This window comes from Oncorhynchus nerka, linkage group LG3 (assembly GCF_034236695.1).
Source record: "Oncorhynchus nerka isolate Pitt River linkage group LG3, Oner_Uvic_2.0, whole genome shotgun sequence".
In the NCBI taxonomy this organism is placed as follows: Eukaryota; Metazoa; Chordata; class Actinopteri; order Salmoniformes; family Salmonidae; genus Oncorhynchus; species Oncorhynchus nerka.
The window spans coordinates 16,785,834-16,810,879 of record NC_088398.1 but is presented as its reverse complement, the minus strand read 5'-3'; the positions used below and the strand labels follow the sequence as shown (position 1 = coordinate 16,810,879).

Sequence of the window (25,046 nt, the reverse complement as noted above, 5' to 3'; positions counted from 1 at the left end):
CTTTGGAATCATGACACCTTATTTGCTCTTGGCAGGTAGAATAGCTTACTGTGTCCTGGAGCAAGTCTTTAGGGAAGTAATCTTCTGAGGAAATGTACACTTAAAGAGGGGCTGAAGTTACTCATTTGGCATTGTTTTTTTTGTTGCTTGAACAATAAGAAATGCAGCAGGCATGACGGAAAACGAAATGAGACTTTAATGTGGGTCTCTTGTGTGTGTGTTTGCACGTGACAAGGGTTTGTATATTCACTCTGCCAAAACAGTTAGTCATTCACCCTTCTAGATAACATAAAACAGCCTAACCATGTCTTGAAGTCACCTAGGCAACTTCTTTTGCCAATTATCTTCAGCTGGCTGTTGTGCCCAAGTGGCAGAGTTAGACTTTGGATAGCATATCTCTGGGGCTAGTTAGGGACCGTCTATAAATTACACAATGTAACTAGGACAATATATACATTAAAGGCACACCTTTTAGTTGTCTCATTAACTGCTTTCAATATTTGTATATGAGTTTACAATTTATAGTTGGTTTGAGGTTTTTAAGTCATTGAAATTTGGAGCTATTTAAATATTTTAATATTGTCACATGTACATTGTGTAATTTTATTGATGGTCCCTAACTATACCCTAGCCTAAGGGTATTACAATCGGGTCACATGCAGCTGCACTTCGAATTGATGATTACTTGGGTGCTGCCAGCTGTGGGCAGGATTGAAATAAACCCAACCCAAGGAAAATTGTTATGGTACCCTTCCTTTTTTTTTAAATTAAATGTTCTCGAAAATCTCAGTTTTGGACGAGACTGACTTTATGACCAGAATGATCCTACTATTTACACTTTTGTAGTCAATTTGGACACTAGAATACATTTTTCTGACTAATATCGATGCCACATAGGCTCACCCTAGTAAAACTGTGTAAAAGTGCTTCTAAACAGTTAAACTGCTCTTAATTTAGTTAGGGTATAATGTCCAGCTCACATTTCAAGCAGAAAGCAGGAATCTCAGGCCATAAAAGGGCATGTGTCTCATAGAGATGATGTCATCAGAACAGCCATGCTGGGTCTCCCCTTTCAGTTACACAGAGGGAGGGAGCCTGTGTGTTACAGAGGGATAAGGGGAGAGGGAGGATAATGTGTGTGTGGCCAAGGAAAAGGCAGGGTGTTTAAGAGTGAGAGAGGACAGAAGCAGAAGTTTTGAGAAAGACTAGTTTACTAGAGGGAGAAGTGTGAGCGAGAGGAACGAAGGCTACGGAGAAAAATAGGAATACAGAAAGGGAGAGGGAGAGAGGGACAGAAACAAAGTTATAGCAGCTGTTTCAGACCATCAGAGAGCGGACTGAGCCAAAGGGAACAAGAGAGAGTTTCTGTGTCATGGGCAAATCAGGTAAGACTACATGAGATTTAAATGTACTGGAATATGACTGTGAAAGTGGAGAATGTTTATCAAAGTGTGTGTGTGTGAGATTACAAAAGAGGATTCGGTCTCAATTTGTGACAATGGGCTGTTATCATACAACAGGGACAAAGGGGTGGATTTTAAAAAGCTGTACATCTATAATTGACTTAGTCTTGTAACGCCTATGCGCTAGGTCAGTTTCTTCCCTTCTGTGGTAAGGATGAAACCACTATTGAGAGTATCAGGAATAGCTGTGCCAGTAGGGGAATTCCCTATTTGCAAGGTGTGTGTGTGGTGTGTGTGTGTGTGATCGATTGACAGAACATTTTAGGTGCCAGTTTCCAGAACCACATTATCCTCCATTTGAAAGTGGTATTTAGTTTAGGAATAAGCTAAATATGGGTCAAGGATCCAGCCCCAAGGACTGCAACCACTGATTATTCACAAGGCTGTAACAGACTGCATTCCGGTGTGTGTGTGTGTGTGTGAGAATCGCCTCATTGTGTGAATGCCAGAGAGAATGGAGATGTGTGAGTATGGCTGTGATTGGCACCAGGCTGGGGAGAGAGTGGATGTGTCCCCCATTCATACATACCCTGGTACTGTCTGTCTAGTATTATAGACTCAAGCCTGGGGAATGTATGGGGCTTACTGGAGATGTACTACTGCCTAAGTTACTGTCTGATTATCTGCAGCCTATCGTTTTATTGAGTTGTATTAATGATTTGAAAGTTTGATTGTATATTACAGTGAAAACAAGGGAAACAATAGACATTTACCTTCAGTTTTTTCATGGCATCTTGTTTTGTGTTTTTCTCTCTCTCTCTCAGCTTCTAAGCAGTTTTCAGAGGAGGTGTTGCGGAGTCATAATGAGTATCGTAGGAAGCACCAGACACCCCCTCTGAAGCTGAGCAGCAAGCTGAGTAGCGATGCCACTAGGTGGGTCACCCAGACATCGGGGCCCCCCCAACCCACACACACACTTAGCCTTCTCCTCCACCTACCACCTTTATCAGAGACATGGCCAACGACACCCTTACTTCCTTCCACTTCACCTAACCCCACCCATATTTTTAGCTGTCTTTATCTAACTATTACCACAACTATCTCCACCCTGTAGGTATGCTGAGTCTCTGGCCAGCACACGGATCCTGAAGCACAGTGTTGAGTCCAGTAAGGGGAGCTGTGGCGAGAACCTGGCCTGGGCCTCCTATGACCAGCCAGGTACACACACTGTAACCCGATGACTCCTAATGCTATGACCAAACATTGACATATGTTTAGTTATGTAAATGGGGACCGATACATTATTCACTGTGTACGGTACAAATAGTAACATTAAAGAGAGCGATCCAGAGTCTCTGTAGGGTTTAGTTAGGTCTAAACTATAGACTATCCTGTCCAGTGGCGGCCCAGGCAGGAACAGCTGGGGTCCATTTCCCTGCTCTGTGTTCGGAGTGTTTCAGCAACAAGACCATGACTCCGAGCACAACTATGTCTGTGCACGGACCTGACAGTCTGCTGTGATTCATAAACAGTCTCCCATGGATACATACTATCACTGGGTCAAGCTCAGTTCATCTCTCTCTGGACTGCTCCTCTGAAACTCAGGATCTCAAACCTCTCCGTGTTCTTCTGACCCACCTAAAGCTTTGGCAGCTTTTATACGGTTAGCACTGTTGCCTTGGACAGCTGCCATCTTGGATAATATTTCCTTGCCGCTGTCATCTCTGCTGGAACTCTGTGGGTTTTGGCCCAAGTTGCTGTTAAACAATAGTGACAAAGGCAACAAACAAGTATAATGTTATGTGATAACCTGTAACCTTTGTCCTCTCTGTGTATAGGGAAGGATGTGGCTGACCGCTGGTATGACGAGGTCAAACAATACAACTTCAACCGCCCCGGCTTCTCCTCTGGCACAGGTGAGACACACGCATGCACACAGACACACACACTGACTTGTGTAGTGCTGCATGCCACAGTGTTGTGTTCACCCAGGCAGTGTTGGACTGTGTGGTCTTTGTTCTATAAATGTGACATTCTCATTCTGTGACTGTGTAGTTCTGTGACTCTGCTCACAAACATGCATGGAACACTGCTTCCTGTGGAAAATCACAGTTCTTTATAGCATTCCCAGTCTTTTCTGTCCTTCCTGTTCTCTTCCCGAAGCCTCTTGCTCAGTGTGACCGACCCTGCAGCGTCAGGATCACTCCTATCAACTAATGTGCTGCTGACAGATAAAGGAGGAAAGACAGAGTGGGAGAGATGGGAGTGTGCAATAGAGGGGAAAGAGTGTATATGGAGGGGATGATAGAGGGGGGGGAGGAGATGAATATAGGGATCTGTAGCTGTAAATATTTAGAAGAGCAGTGCTGCAGAGGGCTTCCTTCAGTGAAGGTGTTTAGCTTGTCTCTCTCTCTCTAACCAGGTCATTTCACAGCAATGGTGTGGAAGGGCAGTAAGAAGCTGGGTGTGGGGAAGGCCAGTGCGCCAGATGGCTCGTCATTCGTGGTAGCCAGGTACTTTCCAGCAGGGAACATCACCAACCAGGGACACTTTGACAACAACGTCCTGCCGCCCAAGGACTAAGGAACATACTGACCCATCCAAAAGACATTTGCACTTTGACTTGTGACCTTGACTTATATATGTGTGTGTGACAACCACTGTGACTTAACAAATGCATGAACAAAAATATAGGCACACCATTGACCAAACCATGCCAGCTGTGTCTTCCGGAGGTGTACCAGTCACCCAACTGGGTTTCGACCTACTCATTCCATCGTTAGTGGGGGTAGGGATTTTACACATAGTAAAATCATTTCTGGTTTAAAAAAAAACTGGTACCAGTCAAAAGTTTGGACACACCTACTCATTCAAGGGTTTTTCTTTATTTTACTATTTTCTACATTGTAGAATAATAGTGAAGACATCACAACTATGAAATAACACATATGGAATCACGTAGTAACCAAAAAAATGATAATTAAATTAAACAACTCGATTATATTTTAGATTCTTCAAAGTAGCCACCCTTTGCCTTGATGCCTTTGCACTCTTGGCATTCTCTCAACCAGCTTCACCTGGAATACTTTTCCAACTGTCTTGAAGGAGTTCCTACATATTCTGAGCACTTGTTGGCTGCTTTTCCTTCACTCTGCGGTTCAACTCATCCCAAACCATCTCATTTGGGTTGAGGTTGGGTGATTGTGGAGGCCAGGTCATCTGATGCAGCACTCATCAATCTCCTTCTTGCTCAAATAGCCCTTACACAGCCTCAAGGTGTGTTGAGTCATTGTCCTGTGGGGAAAAAATTTAGTCTCACTAAGCGCAAACCAGATCGGAAGGTGTTTCGCTGCAGAATGCTGTGGTAGCCATGCTGGTTAAGTGTGCTTTGCATTCTAAATAAATCACAGACAGTGTCACCAGCAAAGCACCATCACACCTCCTCCTCCAAGCTTCACGGTGGGAGCTACAAATGCAGATATCATCCTTAAAACCTATTCTGTGTCTCACAAAGACATGGCGGTTGGAACCAAAAATCTCAAATTTGGATTCATCAGACCAAAGGACAGATTTCCACCAGTCTCATGTCCATTGCTCATGTTTCTTGGTCCAAGCAAGTCTCTTCTTGTTGGTGCCCTTTTTAGTAGTGGTTTCATTGCAGAAATTTGATCATGAAGGCCTGATTCATGCAGTCTCCTCTGAACAGTTGCTGTTGAGATGCGTCTTGAGCTCTGTGAAGCATTTATTTGGGCTGTGATATCTGAGGCTGATAACTCTAATGAACTTATCCTCTGCATCAGAGGTAACTCTGGGTCTTCCTTTCCTGTGGCAGTCCTCATGAGAGCCAGTTTCATCATAGCCCTTGATGGATTTTGCGACTGCACTTGAAGAAACTTTCGAAGTTCTTGAAATATTTCTGATTGACTGACCTTCATGTCTTAAAGTAATGATGGACTGTTTCTCTCTCTGCTTATTTGAGCTGTTCTTGCCATAATATGGACTTGGTCTTTTACCAAATAGGGCTATCTTCTGTATACCACCCCTACCTTGTCATAATACAACTGATTGGCTCAAACGCATTAAGAAGGAAAGAAATTCCACAAATTAACTTTTAAGGCACACCTGTTAATTGAAATGCATTCCAGGTGACTACCTCATGAAGCTGTTTGAGAGAATGCCAAGAGTGTGCAAAGCTGTCATCAAGGCAAAGAGAATCTCAAATGTAAAATATATTTTGATTTGTATAACACTTTTTTTGGTTACTACATGATTCCATGTATTTTCATAGTTTTGATGTCTTCACTATTATTCTACAATGTAGAACATAAACACTGGAATGAGTAGGTGTGTCCAAACTTTTCAATGGTACTGTATGTGTTTTATTCATTGTAAGCATGATTTAAACTGACCTGTTTTCTGAACTGAACACTTGTTTGACTATGTTTTGTATTTTAATGTAATAAAAGTGACTGTCTGTAAAATGCCCCATTTTCACTATACATACATACATGACGTACATACATACATGACGTGCAGTATAAGGGTGGTTAACAGTATCGCCCACTAGTGTGGTTATAACAGACTGTTTATTAGCAGGTAAGGAGAATGCAACATAGCAGCGATACAGATGTGACCCTGGCATTTATGCTTTTTTTGGGGGGGGGTCCTCTCACATGGTCAGCTCCTGTGGGAGAAAAGAAAGAGGGGGAGAATTACTTGGGGTTGGATGCGTTTTTTTTTTTCAAGATCTGTTGGAAAAAGGACTGTTGCAATCAGTAGGTCATAACAGCAAATGTAGGCCCAACGTGGACCGTGTGTTACAACAGATTCCTTCCTTCATAAATCCCTCACCATGATGGCGTTAACGATGTCATTGGTGTTGTGTCTGAGGGCGTGGACAGCTTTAGAACGGGACACGTTAGCCTGGGCCATCACCAGCTCTATATCCCTCTGCTCCAAACCTCCCTCGTCCACCTGACAGACAGAGGTCAAAGTCAGTTGCACTCTGGAACACTTCTGAACATGGGGGGGGGGGGGATGCTACAGTTCCTAACTGTAGCATTGGGGTGGCAAGTAGCCTAGTGGTTAGAGCTTTGGACTAGTAACCGGAAGGTTGTAAGATCGAATCCCCAAGCTGACAAGGTAAAAATCTGTCGTTCTGCCCCTGAACAAGGGAGTTAACCCACTGTTCTTCGGCCGTCATTGAAAATAAGAATTTGTTCTTATTTTAACTGACTTGCCTAGTAACATTTTTTTAAATAGCCATCAGGCTAACTACAGTAAAGTACTTAAGTAGTATTTTCAAGTATTGTTACTTAAGTTGTTTTTTTATCTGTATGTGACTTGAACTATTTATATTTTTGACAACTTTTACTTCACATTCCTAAAGAAAATGATGTACTTTTTACTCCATACATTTTCCTTGAGACACAAAAATACTCGTTACATTTTGAATGCTTAGCAGGACAGGAAAATGGTCTAATTCACATACTTATCAAGATAACATCCCGGTCATCCCTACTGCCTCTGATCTGGGGGACTCACTAAACACGTGCTTTGTTTGCAAATGATGTCTGAGTGTTGGAAGGGTGCCCCTGGCAAGCATGCCGTGTGGTATGCCTAATATAACTCATTTGAAAGGATTTATACTTAAGTATATTTGAGCAATTACATTTACTTTAGTATATTTAAAACCAAATACAGGATTTTCCTGTGTGACTCACTTTAACTTGAGTCATTTTCTATTAAGGTATCTTTATTTTTCTCATGACAGTTGGGTACTTTTTCCACCACTGCAGTAGAAATGACTGAAATATAACAACACTAGAAATAATTGTTTCATATTAAGATCTAAAAGAACTACTGTACATGAAAGAGTAAGAAGTAAAGATTGGTGTTTTTCCTTGACATAATGAGTGAGCATGCATTTCCATACCTCCTCCTCCTCGCTCTCCTCCTTGATGGTGAGGCTGGGTGGTGCAGGGGGCACCAGTGGGGAGGGCTCCACCGGGACCTTAAACTTCTCTGCCGCTGCCTTGTGCACCTGTTGAGACAGGTCCTCTATCTAGAAAGGAAATAGGAAGAGAGAGGTCACCTTGGCCTCTGAACACAATGTAGATGAGAGAAAAGAGAGGGGGATAAAGAGAGAGGGGTTAGAGAGGTTAGGAGGTCACCTTGGCCTCTCCAAACACGATGTAGATGTCTGACGCGGGGCTCTTGAAGACGTCAGGTCTGCTGATGACAAACAAGATGCTCTTCGACTTCCTTATAGTGATCCTGGTCACACCGTGGACTGGCCGCAAGCCCAGCTTACCCATGGCCTAAACACACACACACTTGTTACACCATGACGCGGCCAAACACACAGAATACACACACATTTGCTCTGTGTTTGATTAGCTAAGACTGCCGCATGGAGCAGCTGTGTTCACATCTCGCCTTGCGGGCCTTCTTCTCACTGCGGCTCTGCTTAGGTCTGTTAATCCCCTCATCAGCAGGAGAGATGGGCTGAGAGAGAGAAGGAGAACAACAAAATCAATTCAAAACCTGAGAACTTTCTACAGTAGTTTACCCATATCCAGACTGATAATATGGAAAAGATCTCTGAAGCGGCGACCCATTCAGAAAATACAGGCCCCACAACACGCATCCTTCTTACCACTCTACCTAAAGGTAATGACATCAATATGTTATTACATAACACACAGTGAAAGCAAGGTTTCCACCCTTGGAGGTAAAGGGGACTTCCTAGAGTGTTCTCTGCCCACACACGGTAGATTCACCTGGGGTTCTGAGGATCTCAGTGGCACCCCCTCTGGTTCTTCCAACTCTGGCACTGATCCCTCACTCTCCGACTCATTGCAGGAGCCCACTGTGGAACACACACACTGTTACTCTCAGAGTACTGCATCACATCCTCATTGCTATGGTAACTAATGACTGAGATATTGATGATGAGGATATGGTGTAGCTCGTTGGCACTGATAATGGGACAGTCCATCATAAAGCTCTACGGCTAACCTAATCACCGATCTCAGAGGAGAAATAGATCACCTCGTTAAATAGTAATGGCATTTCATCTCTATGCTATGGAACATGCAGGTTATGATGTATAATTACATTCTGTACTACTGTGTTTCAATGCATGTAGCATTGTTCATTATGCTGCAGTGCTACCACACATACAGTACACATAAATCCCCGTACATGATTCTATGTACGTATCATCTACAGGGAGGTCAGTTCTAGCTAGATTGAACCAGTGGTTTCAGGTTGACTGACAGTTGCCCTAAAATAACCTCTATTGAAAATGTGCAATAACAATATTCCTCCTGGATAAAATGATCCTCTGAGTATTTCTCCTCCATTATTCAGTAGCTGCAGCAGTGTTCTGTGGTCGACGGGGTATTATTGAGAAGCCTTCCTAGAATCTGAAGTATGTCCTTCATCAGGACCATAGCAAGACCACAAGACATATTCAGAGCCATCTGTGTGTGTGAGGAAGGTCATAGGTGGAGTCACTTCTCAGAATCAGTTTCTCAAGGAGACAGAGAGAAATATGGGTTTGCAGAGTACGTACAGTTGTATTTGAAGGACAGGTCCAGCTCCTGTGAATCCTTGTTGCTGATTGGACAGTCTATCTGTCTCTCAGTTGGTTGGCGGGAGGAGTGAAGCAGTATCTCTCGCTGATTGGAGGAGCCAGACTCTTTATGAGAAGGGTTTCCCACAATCCCCCTGGGCTGAGTCATGTGACGTCGTAGAGGAACAGCAGTGTCATCATCATCACTGTCTGTGTCCATCCCATCTGCAACAAAATCCAAGTTCACACAGGTTGGACTGATTCATGATTCACTGATACTTGATTACCAAAAAGAGAAAATCAAATCACCCCACACCCCTATCTCTCCTGAGTGTAACTCACCTCTGTCCTGTGGGCTTTGTGACTGAACTGGCTTGATCTGTCTGTTGGGCTTGGTGAGGAGGTTTGGTTGGGGCTGGGCCTGGCAGCGGATGTCTAGGACAGGCACTGTGGTTGGAGCCTCCAGCCGTGGCAAAGACTCCTGGGTGGGCTGGGTAAGACTGGGGGTCGAGGGCAGGGCTGACGTGGGTGGAGATGAGAATGAGTAGGAGGTAGGGGACATACGGACACTTTCAGTGGCTATAGGGGGATGCTTAGTAAGGGCGATAGGGGTAGTAGAAAGGGTTGCGGAGGCTGCCTGAAGATTGGTTGATTGAGGCTGGGTGTCTAGGAGTGGGGTGACAGGCTGGACTGTGGTGAGGAGAGGCTGGGACTCCTGTATGGGGGTGGGGAGGTCCTCATCTGGCTGCAATGTGAAGGTACTGGGAGGAGGAGAGGAGGAGAGAGGAGAGGGGGAGAGAGGGGGAGGAGATGAGGAGGGAAGAGGTGGAGGAGAAGAAGATATATTCTGTTCTGTAGGGGAGGCATGGCCACTCCCCACATTGTTATCATTGATGTCCTTCCTGCTTTCTGTCTGGCAACCAGGCAGCGGCCTGTTGTCAAGCATTTCCTGGTGCATTTTCATGTTCACTTCCTGGTTGAGTAGGAGAGCAGGAGAGATAGGGCAGAGGTTGGTAGGACTAGGGGGAGTCGGGGATCTGGAGACGTTTCTGTTTTCCCCTCTCCTCTCGGACTCTGCCTCAGGTTTGCCCTTCACAGGTGTCCTCTGTCTGGTATCTGCAGCAGAATTTTGTCCCCTCATATTCTTATTCTTTTGTTTCCCTGGTGGGGAGGTGTCTTCTAGGGTCTTGGCAGTGAGAGCTGGTTCCTGTGGGTGATCAGCAGACCCAGAGCCTGACGGAGATTGTCTGCGCGGCTGACTGGGTCTGTTTCTGCTCTGCTTCCCTCTCCTAAATGGCTGAGGAGGAGTGATGGCTTTCTCTGTGCTCAGCTCTCCCTCGGGTGTCTGACGCTGTGCAGGTTCTGGAACACTCTCTGTTGGAGAGAATCTCTCCTCTGCAATCTCCTCCACCTCTCTTACCCCTGAGATACAAACACTGCTCTCCTGTTCTTCTAAGGCCCCACTCGTCTTTGGTTGGTCAATGTGCCTGTCAGTCTTCTGACCGCCACCACCTTCTTTTTGGCTCACCGTCTGTGACTCTGTCTCCTCTGGCTGAGGCTGGGAACAGAGTTTTTTCACACTTTCTACCGTGTCTTTACCCACTGATAGGGAGGATTCTTGGAAAACTTGGACCTTCTCTACTGTGTCTTCGCTCACTGATGGGGAAAATTCTTGGGAAACTTGGACTTTCTCTACTGTGTCGTTGCACACTGATGGGGACGTTTCTTGCGAAACCTGGACCTTCTCTACTGTGTATTTGCCCATTGATGGGGAAGTTTCTTTGGAAACTTGGACTTTGTCTACTGTGTCTTTGCCAACTGACAGGGAAGATTCTTTGGAGACTTGGACCTTCTCTAATGTGTCTTTTCTCACTGATAGGAAAGTTTCTTGGGAAACATGGACCTTCTCTACCGTGTCTTTCCTCACTGATGGGAAAGTATTTTGGGAAACTTGGACCTTCTCTACTGTGTCTTTGCCCACTGATGGGGACGTTTCTTGGGAAAAGTTGACCTTCTTTACTGTGTCTTTGCTCACTGACGGGGAAGTCTCTTGGGAAACTTGGACCTTCTCTACTGTGTCTTTGCCCACTGATGGGGACGTTTCTTGGGAAAATTTGCCCTTCCCTACTGTGTCTTTGCCCACTGATGGGGAAGTTTCTTGGGAAACTTGGACTTTCTCTACTGGGTCTTTGCCCACTGATTGGGCAGATTCTTGAAATACTTTGACCGTCTCTACGGTGTCTTTGCCCACTGATGGGGAAGTTTCTTTGGAAACTTGGACCTTCTCTACTGTGTCTTTGCCCACTGATAGGGAAGTTTCTTGGAAGACTTGGACATTCTCTACTATGTCTTTGCTCATTGATGGGGACGTTTCGTGAAAAACTTGGACCTTCTCTACTGTGTTTTTGCCCACTGATTGGAAAAGATTTTGGGAAACTTGGACCTTCTTTACTGTGTCTTTGCCCACTGATATGGAAGATTCTTGGGAAACTTGGACCTTCTCTACTGTGTCATTGCCCACTGATAAGGAAGATTCTTGGGAGACTTGAACCTTCTCTACTGTGTCTTTGCTCACTGATGGGGAAATTTCTTGGGAAATTTGGACTTTCTCTACTGTGTCTTTGCCCACTGAGAGAGAAGTTTCTTGGGAGACTTGGACATTCTCTACTGTGTCTTTCTTCAGTGATCGGGAAGTTTCTTGGGACAGTCTGCCTGACTTGTAGTTGCTTGGTCTGATTTTATGGCTGAATGATCCAAATGCCCCACCCAGCAGAGACAGAGCTGGGTCTGCCTGTTTGACTGCTGGGTTAATATCTGTGTTACTGTTGGGTCTGGAAATGGCTGCCTCTACTGAACCAGGGCTCTGGTCTGAGACAGTCTGTGGTTTACCTCCTAGTGGTGAGACACGCCCAGGGCTTTCCATGGACAAGGAAGGTTGTCTTATGTCTGATTGGTGTGTTGAGCTGTCAGTTGATGTTGATGGCCTATCGGAGGCTGCAGCAGCCTGTGATCTCACCTCTGTGAGTGGTATGTTTGAGAGAGATGCCCTCAGACACACACTCTGGCTCTGGTGTCTCACGTCCTCTGACAGGGCATTCAGAGTCATACAGGTTGGCATTCCAGAGGATAGGAACACTGAGACATTGTTGTTGTTTTCCTGCTCCTCCTTGTTTTCCGGGTGACTCTGCAGGTTGCTGACATCATCCTCTGGGAATTGGGAGCTTCCGTCCTCTCCTCCCCCTGCCTCTGATATCTCCTCGATGGACCTCCAGCTGGACAGGTTGGACTCTGGCACTCCCTCTCCCACAAGCTCGACATCTGCCATCTTGTCTGGCCGACCACACAGGCTGTTGTTGTCTTCTTCGTCCCCCATTATATCACCCACCTCATCCTCATCTGTGCCGACATTGGGCAGCCCGGAGAGTGTCTGTCCAATTGTCTGTCCAATCGTATGTCCCTCCACCTCATACAGTAATAGGCTCTGTGCCTCCAACCCACAGCCCTGCCCCAGAGAGACAGATAGGGCCTCCCCTGCCCCCCAGGACCCGGACTCTGCTCCTAACCCCCTCCTATCAGCCCTCAAGCCCCCATCCCCCCTCCTCCCCCTGCATCTGTCTCTGAGTTCTCCCTCTTGGGAGAGACAGCCAGGGGTGTGTGAGGGGAGCCCAGGGCCCCAGGGCCCCCGTCCTCAGTGCTCAGGGTGTTCTCCCTCAAGTTCTCCTGGGCGGGGTCACATGGGCAGATATCAGGGGTCAAGGACAGGTTGTCAGCCAGGTCAGGTGAGCTCTCAGGGCAGGAGGAGACAGGGATGTTGCTGGGGTTAGGCTCTTTCGGGCATGAGAGCAGAGGGACCCCCTTGTTCAGGTCGTTGGTGGCAGTGGTCCCTTCAAGGACCTGAGGGGAGTCCACACCTTCAGCGCTGCTGTTCGCGTTCTTCTGGTCCAGTTCCAGCACCGACACCAGAAGCGGTTTGGACCGGACTGAAGCTGCTGCCACCCCAAACACACGTGGGAGCGGCTTATGGGGCTCAGAGGTCTTCTGTTTAGGCCGGGGTGTGTCTGACTTAGAGGGGCGTGGCTTAATGAGTAGTTTGAACGAGTCCCTGTCTGTCTGCTCTGTGTGGTCCTCGTCTGAAGTCTCTGTGCTCTGTTCATTATTCTCTCTCTCCCCACCGCTCTGTTTGTCCTTCCCTCTCTCCCCACCGCTCTGTTTGTCCTTCCCTCTCTCCCAAACGCTCTGTTTGTCCTTTCCTCTCTCCCAACCGCTCTGTTTGTCCTTCCTTCTCTCCCCACTGCTCTGTTTGTCCTTCCCTCTTTCCCCACTGCTCTGTTTGTCCTTCTCTCTATCTCCACTGCTCTGTTTGTCCTTCCCTCTCTCCCCACCACTCTGTTTGTCTTTCTCTCTCTTTGCACCGCTCCTTTTGTCCTCCTCTCTCACCATACCAGCCTGTACTTCCTCTGCAACTGCTTTGGCTTGCCCTGCTCCTGTTGCCAGGGTCACATGGCTGTTATGGGATGGCTGGGTTGCCAGGATGACAGGATTGCTGTGGGACGCTGTCTCCTCGATTGTAGCAGCAGGGTTAGTGTTAGGAGTAGCAGCAGTGTTCGTTTTAGGAGTAGCAGCAGGCTTAGTGTTAGGAGTAGCAGCAGGCTTAGTGTTAGGAGTAGCAGCAGGGTTAGTGTTAGGAGTAGCAGCAGGGTTAGTGTTAGGAGTAGCAGCAGGGTTAGTGTTAGGAGTAGCAGCAGGGTTAGTGTTAGGAGTAGCAGCAGGCTTAGTGTTAGGAGTAGAAGCAGGGTTAATGTTAGGAGTAGCAGCAGGGTTAGTGTTAGGAGTAGCAGCAGGGTTAGTGTTAGGAGTAGCAGCAGGGTTAGTGTTAGGAGTAGCAGCAGGGTTAGTGTTAGGAGTAGCAGCAGGGTTAGTTTTAGGAGTAGCAGCGGGGTTTGGGGTAGAGTATGTACCTGGGTTAGTTTTGGGGGTTGAGGCTGTAGCAGGGTTAGTGTTAGTGGTACAGGCCGTAGCAGATTTAGCGTTAGGGGCAGGAGCACTGTTAGTGTTAGGGGTAGAGACCGTAGCAGGGTTAATTTCAGGTGTACATACGGTAGCAGGGTTAGTTTTGAAGGTTGAGGAAGTAGCAGAATTATTTTGTGGGGTTGAGGCTGTAGCAGGGTTAGTGTTAGTGGTACAGACAGTAGCAGATTTAGCATTAGGGGCAGGAGCACGGTTAGTGTTGGGGTTAGAGAGAGATTCATGCTTGGTTTTAGGGTTTGACACGGTAGCAGGAGTAGTCTTTGGGGTAGTGAAGGCAGGGTAAGGGGTTGTAGAAAGTTTAGGGGTAAGGGTAGAGACATAAGGGCTCTCCTGAGAAGGAGCGGGGACAGGAGGGTCAGAGGACTCTGAGGAGATCTCCATTTCACTCCCACTACTGCTGTTGGAGGACTCCGGGTGGGCTGATTCCGCAGGTTGGGCAGGTGCAAGTGCAGGTTGTGGTGGTCTAGGTCCTTGACGATCCTCAGGCCGGGGCTCTTTGTCACCTGGGGGATTGATTAGGCTAAGTCTGCTCTGGGACAGTTCAGTGCTGTAGGCCTCTGGTCTGGTTTCAGGCTGAGGTTTGGCTTGGTGTGGTTCTGTGGGTGATCCTGTGGGTGGTCCTGTGGGTGGTCCTGTGGGTGGTTCAGCATGTCTCTCTGTGCTGTACAGTCGCTCATCCTCTTCGCCATTATAAGAGGCGGAGTCTAGTGAGTCGTCAGTGTCGTCATGGAAACAGAAGGACTCATCCAGCCCTTCGTTGATGGAAGTTTCTGATAGTGAATGAAGGAAGGAGGCCGAGTTGTCCTCTTCAGCTGGGTCATTTACAGCCTTACCCTCACCCTCCTCCTCCTCTTCCTCATCCTCAACATCCTCACCCTCCTCTTCATCCACCTCTTCCTCTATCACTATTTCTACTTTAGCCTCCTCTATCTCTACCTTAGCCTCCTCTATCTCTACCTTAGCCTCCACTTCTTCCTCATCATCTTCATCATCATCCTCCACGTCCCCCTCCTCCTCTCCGGCCGCGTACGCATCCACATCGTTCCTGTCGTTTCCCTCTCCTCCCTCATTCCCCTCCTCTGTGGGGAAGAGAGTGATCTCCATGGAGTCTGCCTGAAAGAGGAGACTGGTGTGGAGGGGGAAGTTAAGCAGAGAGGCTGGGATCATACTCTCCTCTTCCTCCATCTCTCCATCATCACTGTAGGAGCCTGGGAACAGCAGGAAGGTACCCATTTCTCCGTAAGGGCTGGAGTTATCCCCGTCTGACACATCTGGAGAGCAGGTGTCCATGGTAAGGTTGGAGGAGGCAGGGTTGACGCTGGAGGTGTGAGGGCTTAGGTTCCCCATGTCTGGGGCAAAGGGGAAGGAGATGGAGGTCAGCCGTGGGGAGTCTGCTCCATCATCATCTGGGTTGGTAATGGGAGGGTAAAGCTCCTCAGACACACAGGCCTGCAGCTCCAGCTCCAGGCCTCTTTGCAGCAGGGGACTTAAGTACTGCTGTCCCCCAGCCAGAGCATCCTCTGCTGGGCAGAGCGAGCCCTCCGACTCCCCTCCATCTTCCTGGGAGTCGGTGCTTCTGCCGCTGCTGCTCCTCAATGGGGAAGTGTCCTCTGTCACCCAGCGAGGGCGACAGCTACCCCTTGAGACTGTCACTTCCTCGCTCCTTCTCCCCCTTACCTCCCCTCTCAGTACCTCCTCCTCCTCCAGGATCACAGTCTCTGCTAGACCCTTATAGAGGCAGAACCGCCACTCTGCTGCTCCTCCTCCCTTTTCCTCTGCCCTCTCCCCTACTGCTCCCCTATCCTCCCCCACTTCGTCTCCGATTTCGGACAGCGAGCTGACAAAGCATGCAGGTGCCTCCTGCACCTCCTCTGCCAGGAGAAGATTGGGGGAGGTGCAGGGGGAGGTGGAAGAGGTCCAGCTGCCCCCCTCCGCCGTGACGTAGGAGCCAGAGGGGGAAGTGAGGGGGGAGCACAGGTCCTCACTGTCCGAGTTTGGTGAGAGGGGAGAGGCTGGGGAGCCGGGGTAAGAGCGGTGTTTGAGGTGTAAGGGGCGAGCAGCCATCTTGATGGGGGTGGAGGGGGCGGTGTAGTACAGGTCAGGATCCAGGGATGAGGGAACGCCCACTCTCAGAGGGTCCACGGCAAAGGCCGGCTCAGTGAAGGAGAGGATAGCAGGGGGATAGGCTGGCTCGGACAGGGAGGGCATGGCATACATGGAACATACAAAAGACATTTCACCATAGGGAGACAGCCCTGCCTCCAAAGGGCTTAAGCTGCCCGTCAAACTAACATCCACTGTGACTGGCTCTGAGGAGGGAGGGGAGGCAGGGATGAGGGGGGTGAGGAGAGGGCTAATGGGCAGGACAGGGCTTCTCTCCTGCTCTTGCTCCAACTTTGGGGTCAGAGGTGAATTGTCTCTCTCCTGCCCTGTGTCCAGTTGGGCCTTTTCTCCAGCCTCGGCCTGGAGCTCTAAGGGAGGCTTAGGGACCTCCAAGACTGGGCCTCCAGGCAGGGGTATCGCCTGGCTGCTCTGCCCGCATGGGCACTTCCCTGTCAGGGTTTTCTTTGTCTTGAGCAGGGCCTCCTGGCCCATCACCACCCGTGTGTCCATGTTCTCTGGCTCCTTGTGGTCGCTCTCCACCTCTGAGCCCATCAGAACCTGGAGAACATAATGAGAACGTTAGAAAAACATAAAGAGAAGAGTAGACCATTGGTAAACATACACACACATATACACACCTTGATTCTCTCCATCTTCACGGGTCCGCTGCGGCGTCCACAGGGTCCGTGACCTCCAAACGTCCCGCTAAGTCGGACCGTGTTAATGTGGCGACGGTCTGAACCTTCAGGCTGGGGTCGCGGGGTCGCGGAGGAGCTAGGTGTGGTCCGAACCAGCCGTGGCCCGAACGGAGAGGTGCATGATGGCAGCAGCTTCTGAGGGGTGCTGGGGGAGGGACTAGAGCCGCTGTCACTAGGGGTGGAATCAGTGGAGGCATGTCTGGTCATGTCTGAAAGAGGAGCGAAAAATAAGAAACTGTTTCTGTAATGTTATGTCCATGAGGTCAGAATCACTAGCTGCTTCATGACGTGGCAACAGTAACAGTAATGGCGAAAAGGCAACTAGAATTTCAGTTTACCTCCTGAATGTATTAAAAATAATACAATTAAAACACAAAATATCTGTAATGGATGCTGTAGTCTCTTTGACTTTGTTGAATAGAAACAGTCATTTCAGCTCTCTCTTTGAAGCTTGTTCTCCCTCCATTACTGTTGCACACATAGCCATACCTAGCGGGTCTAGAATTTCACCTAAATGTCAGGTGACTTAAAAGACCACGCTCACGGCAGGGTACACATCAAGTGGTATCAACATATCAAAATATAAGGTCCCTACTGTCGTCACTTACAACCATCAACTATGGCTGGGTGAATGGAGCCCATTTACTGGTAGTGAGTTCTGAATTAACTAAATGTGTGCTCCCTCCATTTACAGGGCTCACTGCCCAGGGTAGTTCTTTACTCAGGCACTTTTCCTTCCACAGTAGTGACCCCTGACCCCCAAGGGAATGGAACACACCCTGAGTTTACTGAAGTCTGCATATCTGGCTGTAGTACCTGCTGCAAGGGCAGTTGAGCCCGCACTGTGCACGAGTGTGTGTAAGCTTGTGCATGTAGGTGTTTTCCCCCCACTCCTCTACCCCTCCTCCCATCTTTCCTGTACCCATCTAACAATTCTTTGTGAAGCATTGGAAAACCTCCCTGGTCTTTGAGGTTGAATCTGTGTTTGGAATGCACTGCTGGACTGAGGGACCTTAGAGATAATTGCATGTGTGGGGTACAGAGATGAGGTAGTCGTTCAAAAATCACAAAGTGAGTGCATGCAACTTATGTGACTTGTTAAGCAAATTGTATTTGATTTGAAATGTTTTGTCCTGAACATATTTAGGCATGCGATAACAAAGGGGTTGAATACTTATTGACTCAAGACATTTCGGCTTTTAATTTTTTATTCATTTGTAAACATTTCTAAAAACATAATCTACTTTGACATTAGAGAAAGAGAGAGAAAAGACAAGAGAGAATGAAAGGAATTGAATAAAGAAGAATTCATTTGATTGATGGGTAACATCGAGAACAAGCTGGTCTTGTGTGATATTCATCCCAGATCCTGCAGGGGCGCTACATGCAGGGTGTCTGTTGCCCTCTTCCGTTGCTTGATGCTTGATAGTACTACAGCTAGCACAGCTCGATAACTTCACTAGCTCAAAATCAAATCAAATCCAATTTTATTTGTCACATACACATGGTTAGCAGATGTTAGTGCGAGTGTAGCGAAATGCTTGTGCTTCTAGTTCCGACAATGCAGTAATAACCAACAAGTAATCTAGCTAACAATTCCAAAACTACTACCTTATAGACACAAGTGTAAGGGGATAAAGAATATGTACATAAAGATATATGAATGAGTGATGGTACAGAGCAGCATAGGCAAGATACAGTAGATGGTATTGAGTGCAGTATATACATATGAGATGAGTATGTAAACAAAGTGGCATAGTTAAAGTGGCTAGTGATACATGTATTACATAAGGATGCAGTAGATGATATAGAGTACAGTATATACGTATACATATGAGATGAATAATGTAGGGTATGTAAACATTATATTAGGTAGCATTGTTTAAAGTGGCTAGTGATATATTTTACATAATTTCCCATCAATTCCCATTATTAAAGTGGCTGGAGTTGATTGTGTTGGCAGCAGCCACTCAATGTTAGTGGTGGCTGTTTAACAGTCTGATGGCCTTGAGATAGAAGCTGTTTTTCAGTCTCTCGGTCCCAGCTTTGATGCACCTGTACTGACCTCGCCTTCTGGATGATAGCGGGGTGAACAGGCAGTGGCTCGGGTGGTTGTTGTCCTTGATGATCTTTATGGCCTTCCTGTGACATCGGGTGGTGTAGGTGTCCTGGAGGGCAGGTAGTTTGCCCCCGGTGATGCGTTGTGCAGACCTCACTACCCTCTGGAGAGCCTTACGGTTGTGGGCGGAGCAGTTGCCGTACCAGGCGGTGATACAGCCCGACAGGATGCTCTCGATTGTGCATCTGTAGAAGTTTGTGAGTGCTTTTGGTGACAAGCCGAATTTCTTCAGCCTCCTGAGGTTGAAGAGGCGCTGCTGCGCCTTCTTCACGATGCTGTCTGTGTGGGTGGACCAATTCAGTTTGTCTGTGATGTGTACGCCGAGGAACTTAAAACTTACTACCCTCTCCACTACTGTTCCATCGATGTGGATAGGGGGGTGTTCCCTCTGCTGTTTCCTGAAGTCCACAATCATCTCCTTAGTTTTGTTGACGTTGAGTGTGAGGTTATTTTCCTGACACCACACTCCGAGGGCCCTCACCTCCTCCCTGTAGGCCGTCTCGTCGTTGTTGGTAATCAAGCTACTTCATGTACAACTTGAAAATACCATGCTAACACTGCTCTCAGTGCTTAGTGGTAAAATTATGGCCAACATGGTAGCTAGCTTATGCTACTCCGTCTCTTATTTGAAATGAGGCTATTGGTGCTAGCTCTCGTCTTTCTCTTTGCACTTTTGCTCTCTCTCCTCCTCATCTTTCTCTCTTTTGCTCTCCCTCTCTTGCGCTACCTCTCTCTCTCTCTCTAATCAGAAACTCAGATTAGCCATAGGCTAAATGGTGCCATTATTAGATCACCGCCTTTCCCTCGACACACACACACACACTCCACTCCAGTGACTACGCCATCGTCTCCATAACCTTAAACAGGAACGAAGGATCATTTTGAGAGAAACTGACAGAATGGAGGAGAGGAACTAGGGCAAGAGTGCGAGTGGAGTAGGGAGTCTGGATCAGTCAGAGAGAGAGAGAGAGGGATCGACAAAGGGGGTATTTTCCATTCTATTATGACCAGCTCTGCTGCTCCTTACTGATGTGACGGTTCTGCAGGATTTAAATTAAAACAACACACAAGACTCCTTATGAGATGTCCATGAAATGAGAAATTAGTCCTGTCATGTACTGTGAGTGCACATGCTAAGGTTATTATAGTAAACAAAAACTAAAACAAAAACTAATCATGAAAAAAACTATTTAGTAACTGAAATAAAATAATGAACAAACGTTTCAAAAACTTAAACTATCTTTGACTCCTAAACTAACTAAAATAAAATAAAAACCATTGTGAATTATATTCAGTTTTAGTTTATCTTCTAAACTTAGGGCATATAGTACTAATGTAAAAAATAATTGGATAGGTGTAAAAATTATAATTTAAACCTAATATAATAAACCTAATATAATTGTAACCTATGAACTGACCCTTCAACTAACGCATTTACCAAAGATGATCTATATACTGACAAGAGATGGGACTCAATGCTCTAACAATGGGAATAAAGGTCAGAAAAGGCAGAAGGCAGTCGGGGGGAGGTGGTAGCAGGCTGGAACATTCTAGCCAATAATAGAGCAGATTTACATGTGAACAATGGGCACATCTGCGATATATCATTAAAAAATATATATATATAATAATTCAAATTGGAGACTTATATTTCCCTCACTAACTTTTAACATCAGCTATCTGAGCAGCTAATCGATCGCTGCAGCTGTACATAGCCCATCTGTAAACAGCCCACCCAATCTACCTACCACATCCCCATATTGTTTTTATTTACTGTTCTGCTCTTTTTCACACCAGTATTTCTACTTGCACATCACCATCTGCTCATCTCTCACCCCAGTATTAATTTGCTAAATTGTAATTACTTCGCTACTATGGCCTTCCTCACGCCATTTGCACACACTGTATATAGACGTTCTTTTTTTCCCTATTGTGTTATTGACTGTACGCTTGTTTATTCCATGTGTAACCCTGTGTTGTTGTTTGTGTCAAACTGCTTTGCTTTATCTTGGCCAGGACGCAGTTGTAAATGAAAACTTGTTCTCAACTAGCTTACCTAGTTAAATAAAGGTGAAATATATATATATTTTTTAAATGGCTCCAGCCTCCCTAAAACCTCCCTAAAAACTGAAACTAAATAATATACAACTAATACTAAATAAAAACTAGCAAATCAGGTCTGAAAATGAGCTGAAACTAAACTGAATTGCAAATACAAATCGAAAAACCAATAGAAATAAAAACTAATAGAAAAGCACTAAACTATAATAACCTTGGTACAGACATAGGGATATGCACGCATTCACACACACACACACACAAAACCAGAGAACAGGACTTTATTCTCTTCTCTCAACTGGGCCATCGCCATGCACAGTGACCTCAGAAATACGCACGCACGCACGCACGCACGCACGCACGCACGCACGCACGCACGCACGCACGCACGCACGCACACACACACACACACACACACACACACACACACACACTAGCTCCACCAGGAACCCAAATATCACTTACTGATGGAGTATGTGGACTCTCTCTCTCCCTTCCTCTTTGTTTATCTCTGATAGCCCATCCTCTTCTGCTGCATTTATCTTTGTCCTCTTTCCCTCCCTCCCTTTTTTCCCTCTCTCTATTTCTTCTTTCCTCTCCTGTCTCCCCCTTGCCTTTCCCTTCCTTCCTCTCTCTATTTCTTCTTTCCTCTCCTGTCTCCCCCTTCCCTTTCCCTTCCTTCCTCTCTCTATTTCTTCTTTCCTCTCCTGTCTCCCCCTTCCCTTTCCCTTCCTTCCTCTCTCTATTTCTTCTTTCCTCTCCTGTCTCCCCTTCCCTTTCCCTTCCTTCCTCTCTCTATTTCTTCTTTCCTCTCCTGTCTCCCCTTTCCCTTCCTTCCTCTCTCTATTTCTTCTTTCCTCTCCTGTCTCCCCCTTCCCTTTCCCTTCCTTCCTCTCTCTGTGCCTGTGGTCTAGCTAATGGCTAATATCGTCAGCACTTAGCTGCACTGTCTCTATCCTTTCCTAGGCCCAGGGTGGGGATGTTTATCACTGGATTGTTAATCTGAGTCATGTCACAGTGTGTGCACGCACGCACACATACACAATTTGTCACAGAGATGCATACAAGGACACAATAAGACGTGTGCCGTTCTGAGGTTTCTTTGTTTGTGTGTGTGTGTGTGTGTGTGTGTGTGTGTGTGTGTGTGTGTGTGTGTGTGTGTGTGTGTGTGTGTGTGTGTGTGTGTGTGTGTGTGTGTGTGTGTGTGCGTGTGGCTCTGCCTACACCCACATGCTTGGAGTGTGCAGGCCGCAGCAGGCTGGAACTGCGTCACAGAGGCTGCTTCCACGGCCTGTCAGGCCCCAGAGAGAGCTTCTATTTCAGCCTTCACTCCAAGACAGTACCAGGCCTTGAGACAAACCCCAGGAGCCTACTGCCTCACAATACCTCTCTCCAGCTCTCTGCTTCTCCCCCTTTCTCCCTCCCTCCCTCCCTCCTTCCCACTCTCTCTCTCTCTCTCTCCCGCCATCATCCTATTCTGCTGCATTCTCTTCTCATCTAACCATAGTGTTCTCAGTGCAGGATGCACTCGTTTCAAAACAGTGATGTTTCGGGTTGAAAGGCCTTCATCAGAACACTCCAGGAACAGACAAGACAATGTAAGGATATGATTTATATTAAACCTAAACTAGTAGGATGGGTATTTTACGAAAAACGAATGGCAGTGCAATAATACAAAGACTAGAAGTCTTACTCCAAATAGCCATCTGGATTACATCACATCATTAGCGCCAGACCAGCAGAGCTGATACGTGTTGTCTGAGACGTACAATATACTTCCAAGGTTGGTTTCATTGACTCTCTCTTTAACTGCCCAAATTGACCTATTTTTAGATACAACTTTCGATTCCGTTCGAAAGGATCATCTTCAGCAAATTGAGGTGTAGAATCACTCTTCTACAAATAGTTTTCTCTGCCAAATATTAGGTTTGGTGCAATTAAGATTTGCAGAGATAAGCACAATCAGACATTGATTGATCGGAGGAGACAGCATGTGTCAATTACCGAACATTTTTAAGGATTTCCTACCTGCAGCAACACTAGTGGACAATGCAGGTAAAAGCACCGTGCTTCAAAACGCCTGGCCCTACCTATACCACTTGTCCCTCTACTGTACAGTCTGAACCTATACAGAACCCTGAATGGAGAGAAGTTGTGGGTGGCCTTGCTCAAGGGCAGGATCAGAGATCCAGTTCCATTGCCATTTTTGAGTCTCCCAGCCTGGGGCTTGAACCAGAAACCTTTAGGCTGCTGGCCCGCCACTTCTAACCTCTATGCTACTGTACCTTATACCCCAACCGCCTCTACTGTCGGAGAGATAATACCCTAACCCAGGGATCATCAACTACATTCAGCCGCAGGCCAAATTTTTCTTGAGTGGATAGTTGGGGGGTCAGAACATAATTGCTAATAATTTGTAGACTGCAAATTAACTGTAAGAAGCCCAAACATATATAATGTTTGACTAAAACAATCATTTCAAACCTTGCTTACATTTGTATACATTATACATTATATCACTTCATGTCTCTCTATTGTGTGTGGGAATACCTGGGAACAGATTTATTAAATTAAAATCACTTGGAGTGGATTTCCTCGTCTTTGGTACTGTGTTTTATGACCAACAATGAAAATCCCCCCCAAAATAAACATGATATATTTATTTTTGGTGGTTTTATTTGTGGGCCAAATAAACCACAAATAAAACCTAACACTTACATTGTACTTCTACTGTCTGAGACATGCATTTATCCCCCCAGTGTACTTATCCCCCTTCACTTCAACACAATGAACTCACAAACATAATACACAGGTAAAGTCTGGGTGATGCAACTCCTATACTCTAACTCCTATACTTTACTGTCAAGTACAGCATCTAACATAGAATACATCTATTGTCTGCTAGACACAAACCTACCAGATGCAACATAACAACAATACCATAATAACCATATTGACTACATCATCTCATCAATAGCTATGTTAGCAGTAAGTAGCATACAGTGACATGTACACACACAGTTCAGGTAGTCGGTGTCTTATCTAACATGAACAATTCATTTTCAAATGCTCTGCTTTACCCTACATCAGTCCGTGTCTGAATCTGTTCCTTCAGCATGTGGCCCTGCTGTTACTGTGTGGATGCTGCTGCTGAGTGCAATGCTGTGTCATGTCCCTGCATGCTGAGACTGGGGGAAGGGAAGTAATGGACGAGAGAGAGAGGGAGGAGCCGTTCCACTCTGCTCTGAGAAAACATACCACCACTGGGCTGTGAGATGGGGCTGGGGTTAGAGTGGGGGAAGGGGATGTGGGTATGGGTATGGGGTTAGTGAGGGGAAAGGGGAATATGGAGCTGGGGCTCGGGGTCAGGTAGGGGGAAGGGGATGTTTGTGGGGTTAAGTAGGGTAGGTGTTGTGGATGGGGGGTCTGGGGTGAAGGCTAGGGTGCTGGAGCTGGAACTAGGACTAGAGTGGGGATCACAGATAGACAGACATGACCCAGCTCTACCTCTCTTAATCCGTCGGCCTGTCTGCTTCCCACATGGCAGTATAGCAGGTATCTATTATCCCTCCTCTACCAGCCTCTCTGTAACTCTAACATCTCCTCCTCTTCCTAGTGTCTCACATGCTCCTCACCCTCCCTGTCTCTCCTCTGCCATCTACACTCTCCCATGTCCTCCTTCCCCTCTCTCTTTTTCCCCCTCTACCCCCCCTCCCTCTCCTCCCAGGTGGTCCTACCTGGTTCAGGCAGGCCTGTCTGCTCTGCTCCAAGCTCCGGATGTCTTTCTTTGGGGACAGATCTTCGAGAGCTCTCCCCCGGCATGGCTGTCTCTGGATCTCTCTGGTTCTGACGCAACAATAACTCCACACCACCCAGTAGCCAAGGTGAACCGAGAGAGAGTGCGCAGTATCGGGAGGGGCAGAGAGAGCGAGAGAGAGAGAGAGAGAGAGAGAGGGTGAATGCTCAGCGACCTGGCACTCAGATCTCCTGCAGCACATGTGTGTCTATATGTGTGTGTGTGTTAGAGAGTGAGAGAGAGAGAGAGTGCATGCCTCTCT

General features: G+C 46.8%; 2 protein-coding genes across 2 annotated transcripts; one reads left to right on the top strand and one right to left on the bottom strand.

Annotated features, from left to right (window-relative positions):
- Positions 1-1,035: 1,035 nt before the first annotated feature.
- Positions 1,036-5,884, top strand: LOC115114512 (Golgi-associated plant pathogenesis-related protein 1-like). Its single transcript, XM_029642815.2, has 5 exons — positions 1,036-1,385; positions 2,228-2,336; positions 2,518-2,621; positions 3,242-3,319; positions 3,826-5,884. The coding sequence occupies exons 1-5, from the start codon at positions 1,373-1,375 to the stop codon at positions 3,984-3,986; spliced, it is 465 nt and encodes a 154-aa protein (XP_029498675.1). The 5' UTR covers positions 1,036-1,372; the 3' UTR covers positions 3,987-5,884.
- Positions 5,288-25,046, bottom strand: nacad (NAC alpha domain containing). Its single transcript, XM_065005507.1, has 11 exons — positions 24,726-25,046; positions 16,752-17,020; positions 12,580-16,671; positions 9,325-12,541; positions 8,983-9,207; positions 8,186-8,274; positions 7,842-7,910; positions 7,577-7,723; positions 7,339-7,467; positions 6,255-6,377; positions 5,288-6,087 (listed from the first exon to the last, which is right to left on the bottom strand). The coding sequence occupies exons 1-11, from the start codon at positions 24,808-24,810 to the stop codon at positions 6,073-6,075; spliced, it is 8,460 nt and encodes a 2,819-aa protein (XP_064861579.1). The 5' UTR covers positions 24,811-25,046; the 3' UTR covers positions 5,288-6,072.

Bases quoted from the DNA above. Each gene is read 5' to 3' on its own strand.
- LOC115114512 (XM_029642815.2), top strand. The intron at 2,622-3,241 runs GTACACACACTG...CTCTGTGTATAG, and splicing joins GGCCTCCTATGACCAGCCAG to GGAAGGATGTGGCTGACCGC. The intron at 3,320-3,825 runs GTGAGACACACG...CTCTCTAACCAG, and splicing joins CGGCTTCTCCTCTGGCACAG to GTCATTTCACAGCAATGGTG.
- nacad (XM_065005507.1), bottom strand. From the start codon at position 24,810: ATGCCGGGGGAGAGCTCTCGAAGATCTGTCCCCAAAGAAAGACATCCG. The intron at 7,911-8,185 runs GTGAATCTACCG...TCTCTCTCTCAG, and splicing joins TGAGATCCTCAGAACCCCAG to CCCATCTCTCCTGCTGATGA. The intron at 7,724-7,841 runs GCGAGATGTGAA...GTGTGTGTTTAG, and splicing joins GTGAGAAGAAGGCCCGCAAG to GCCATGGGTAAGCTGGGCTT.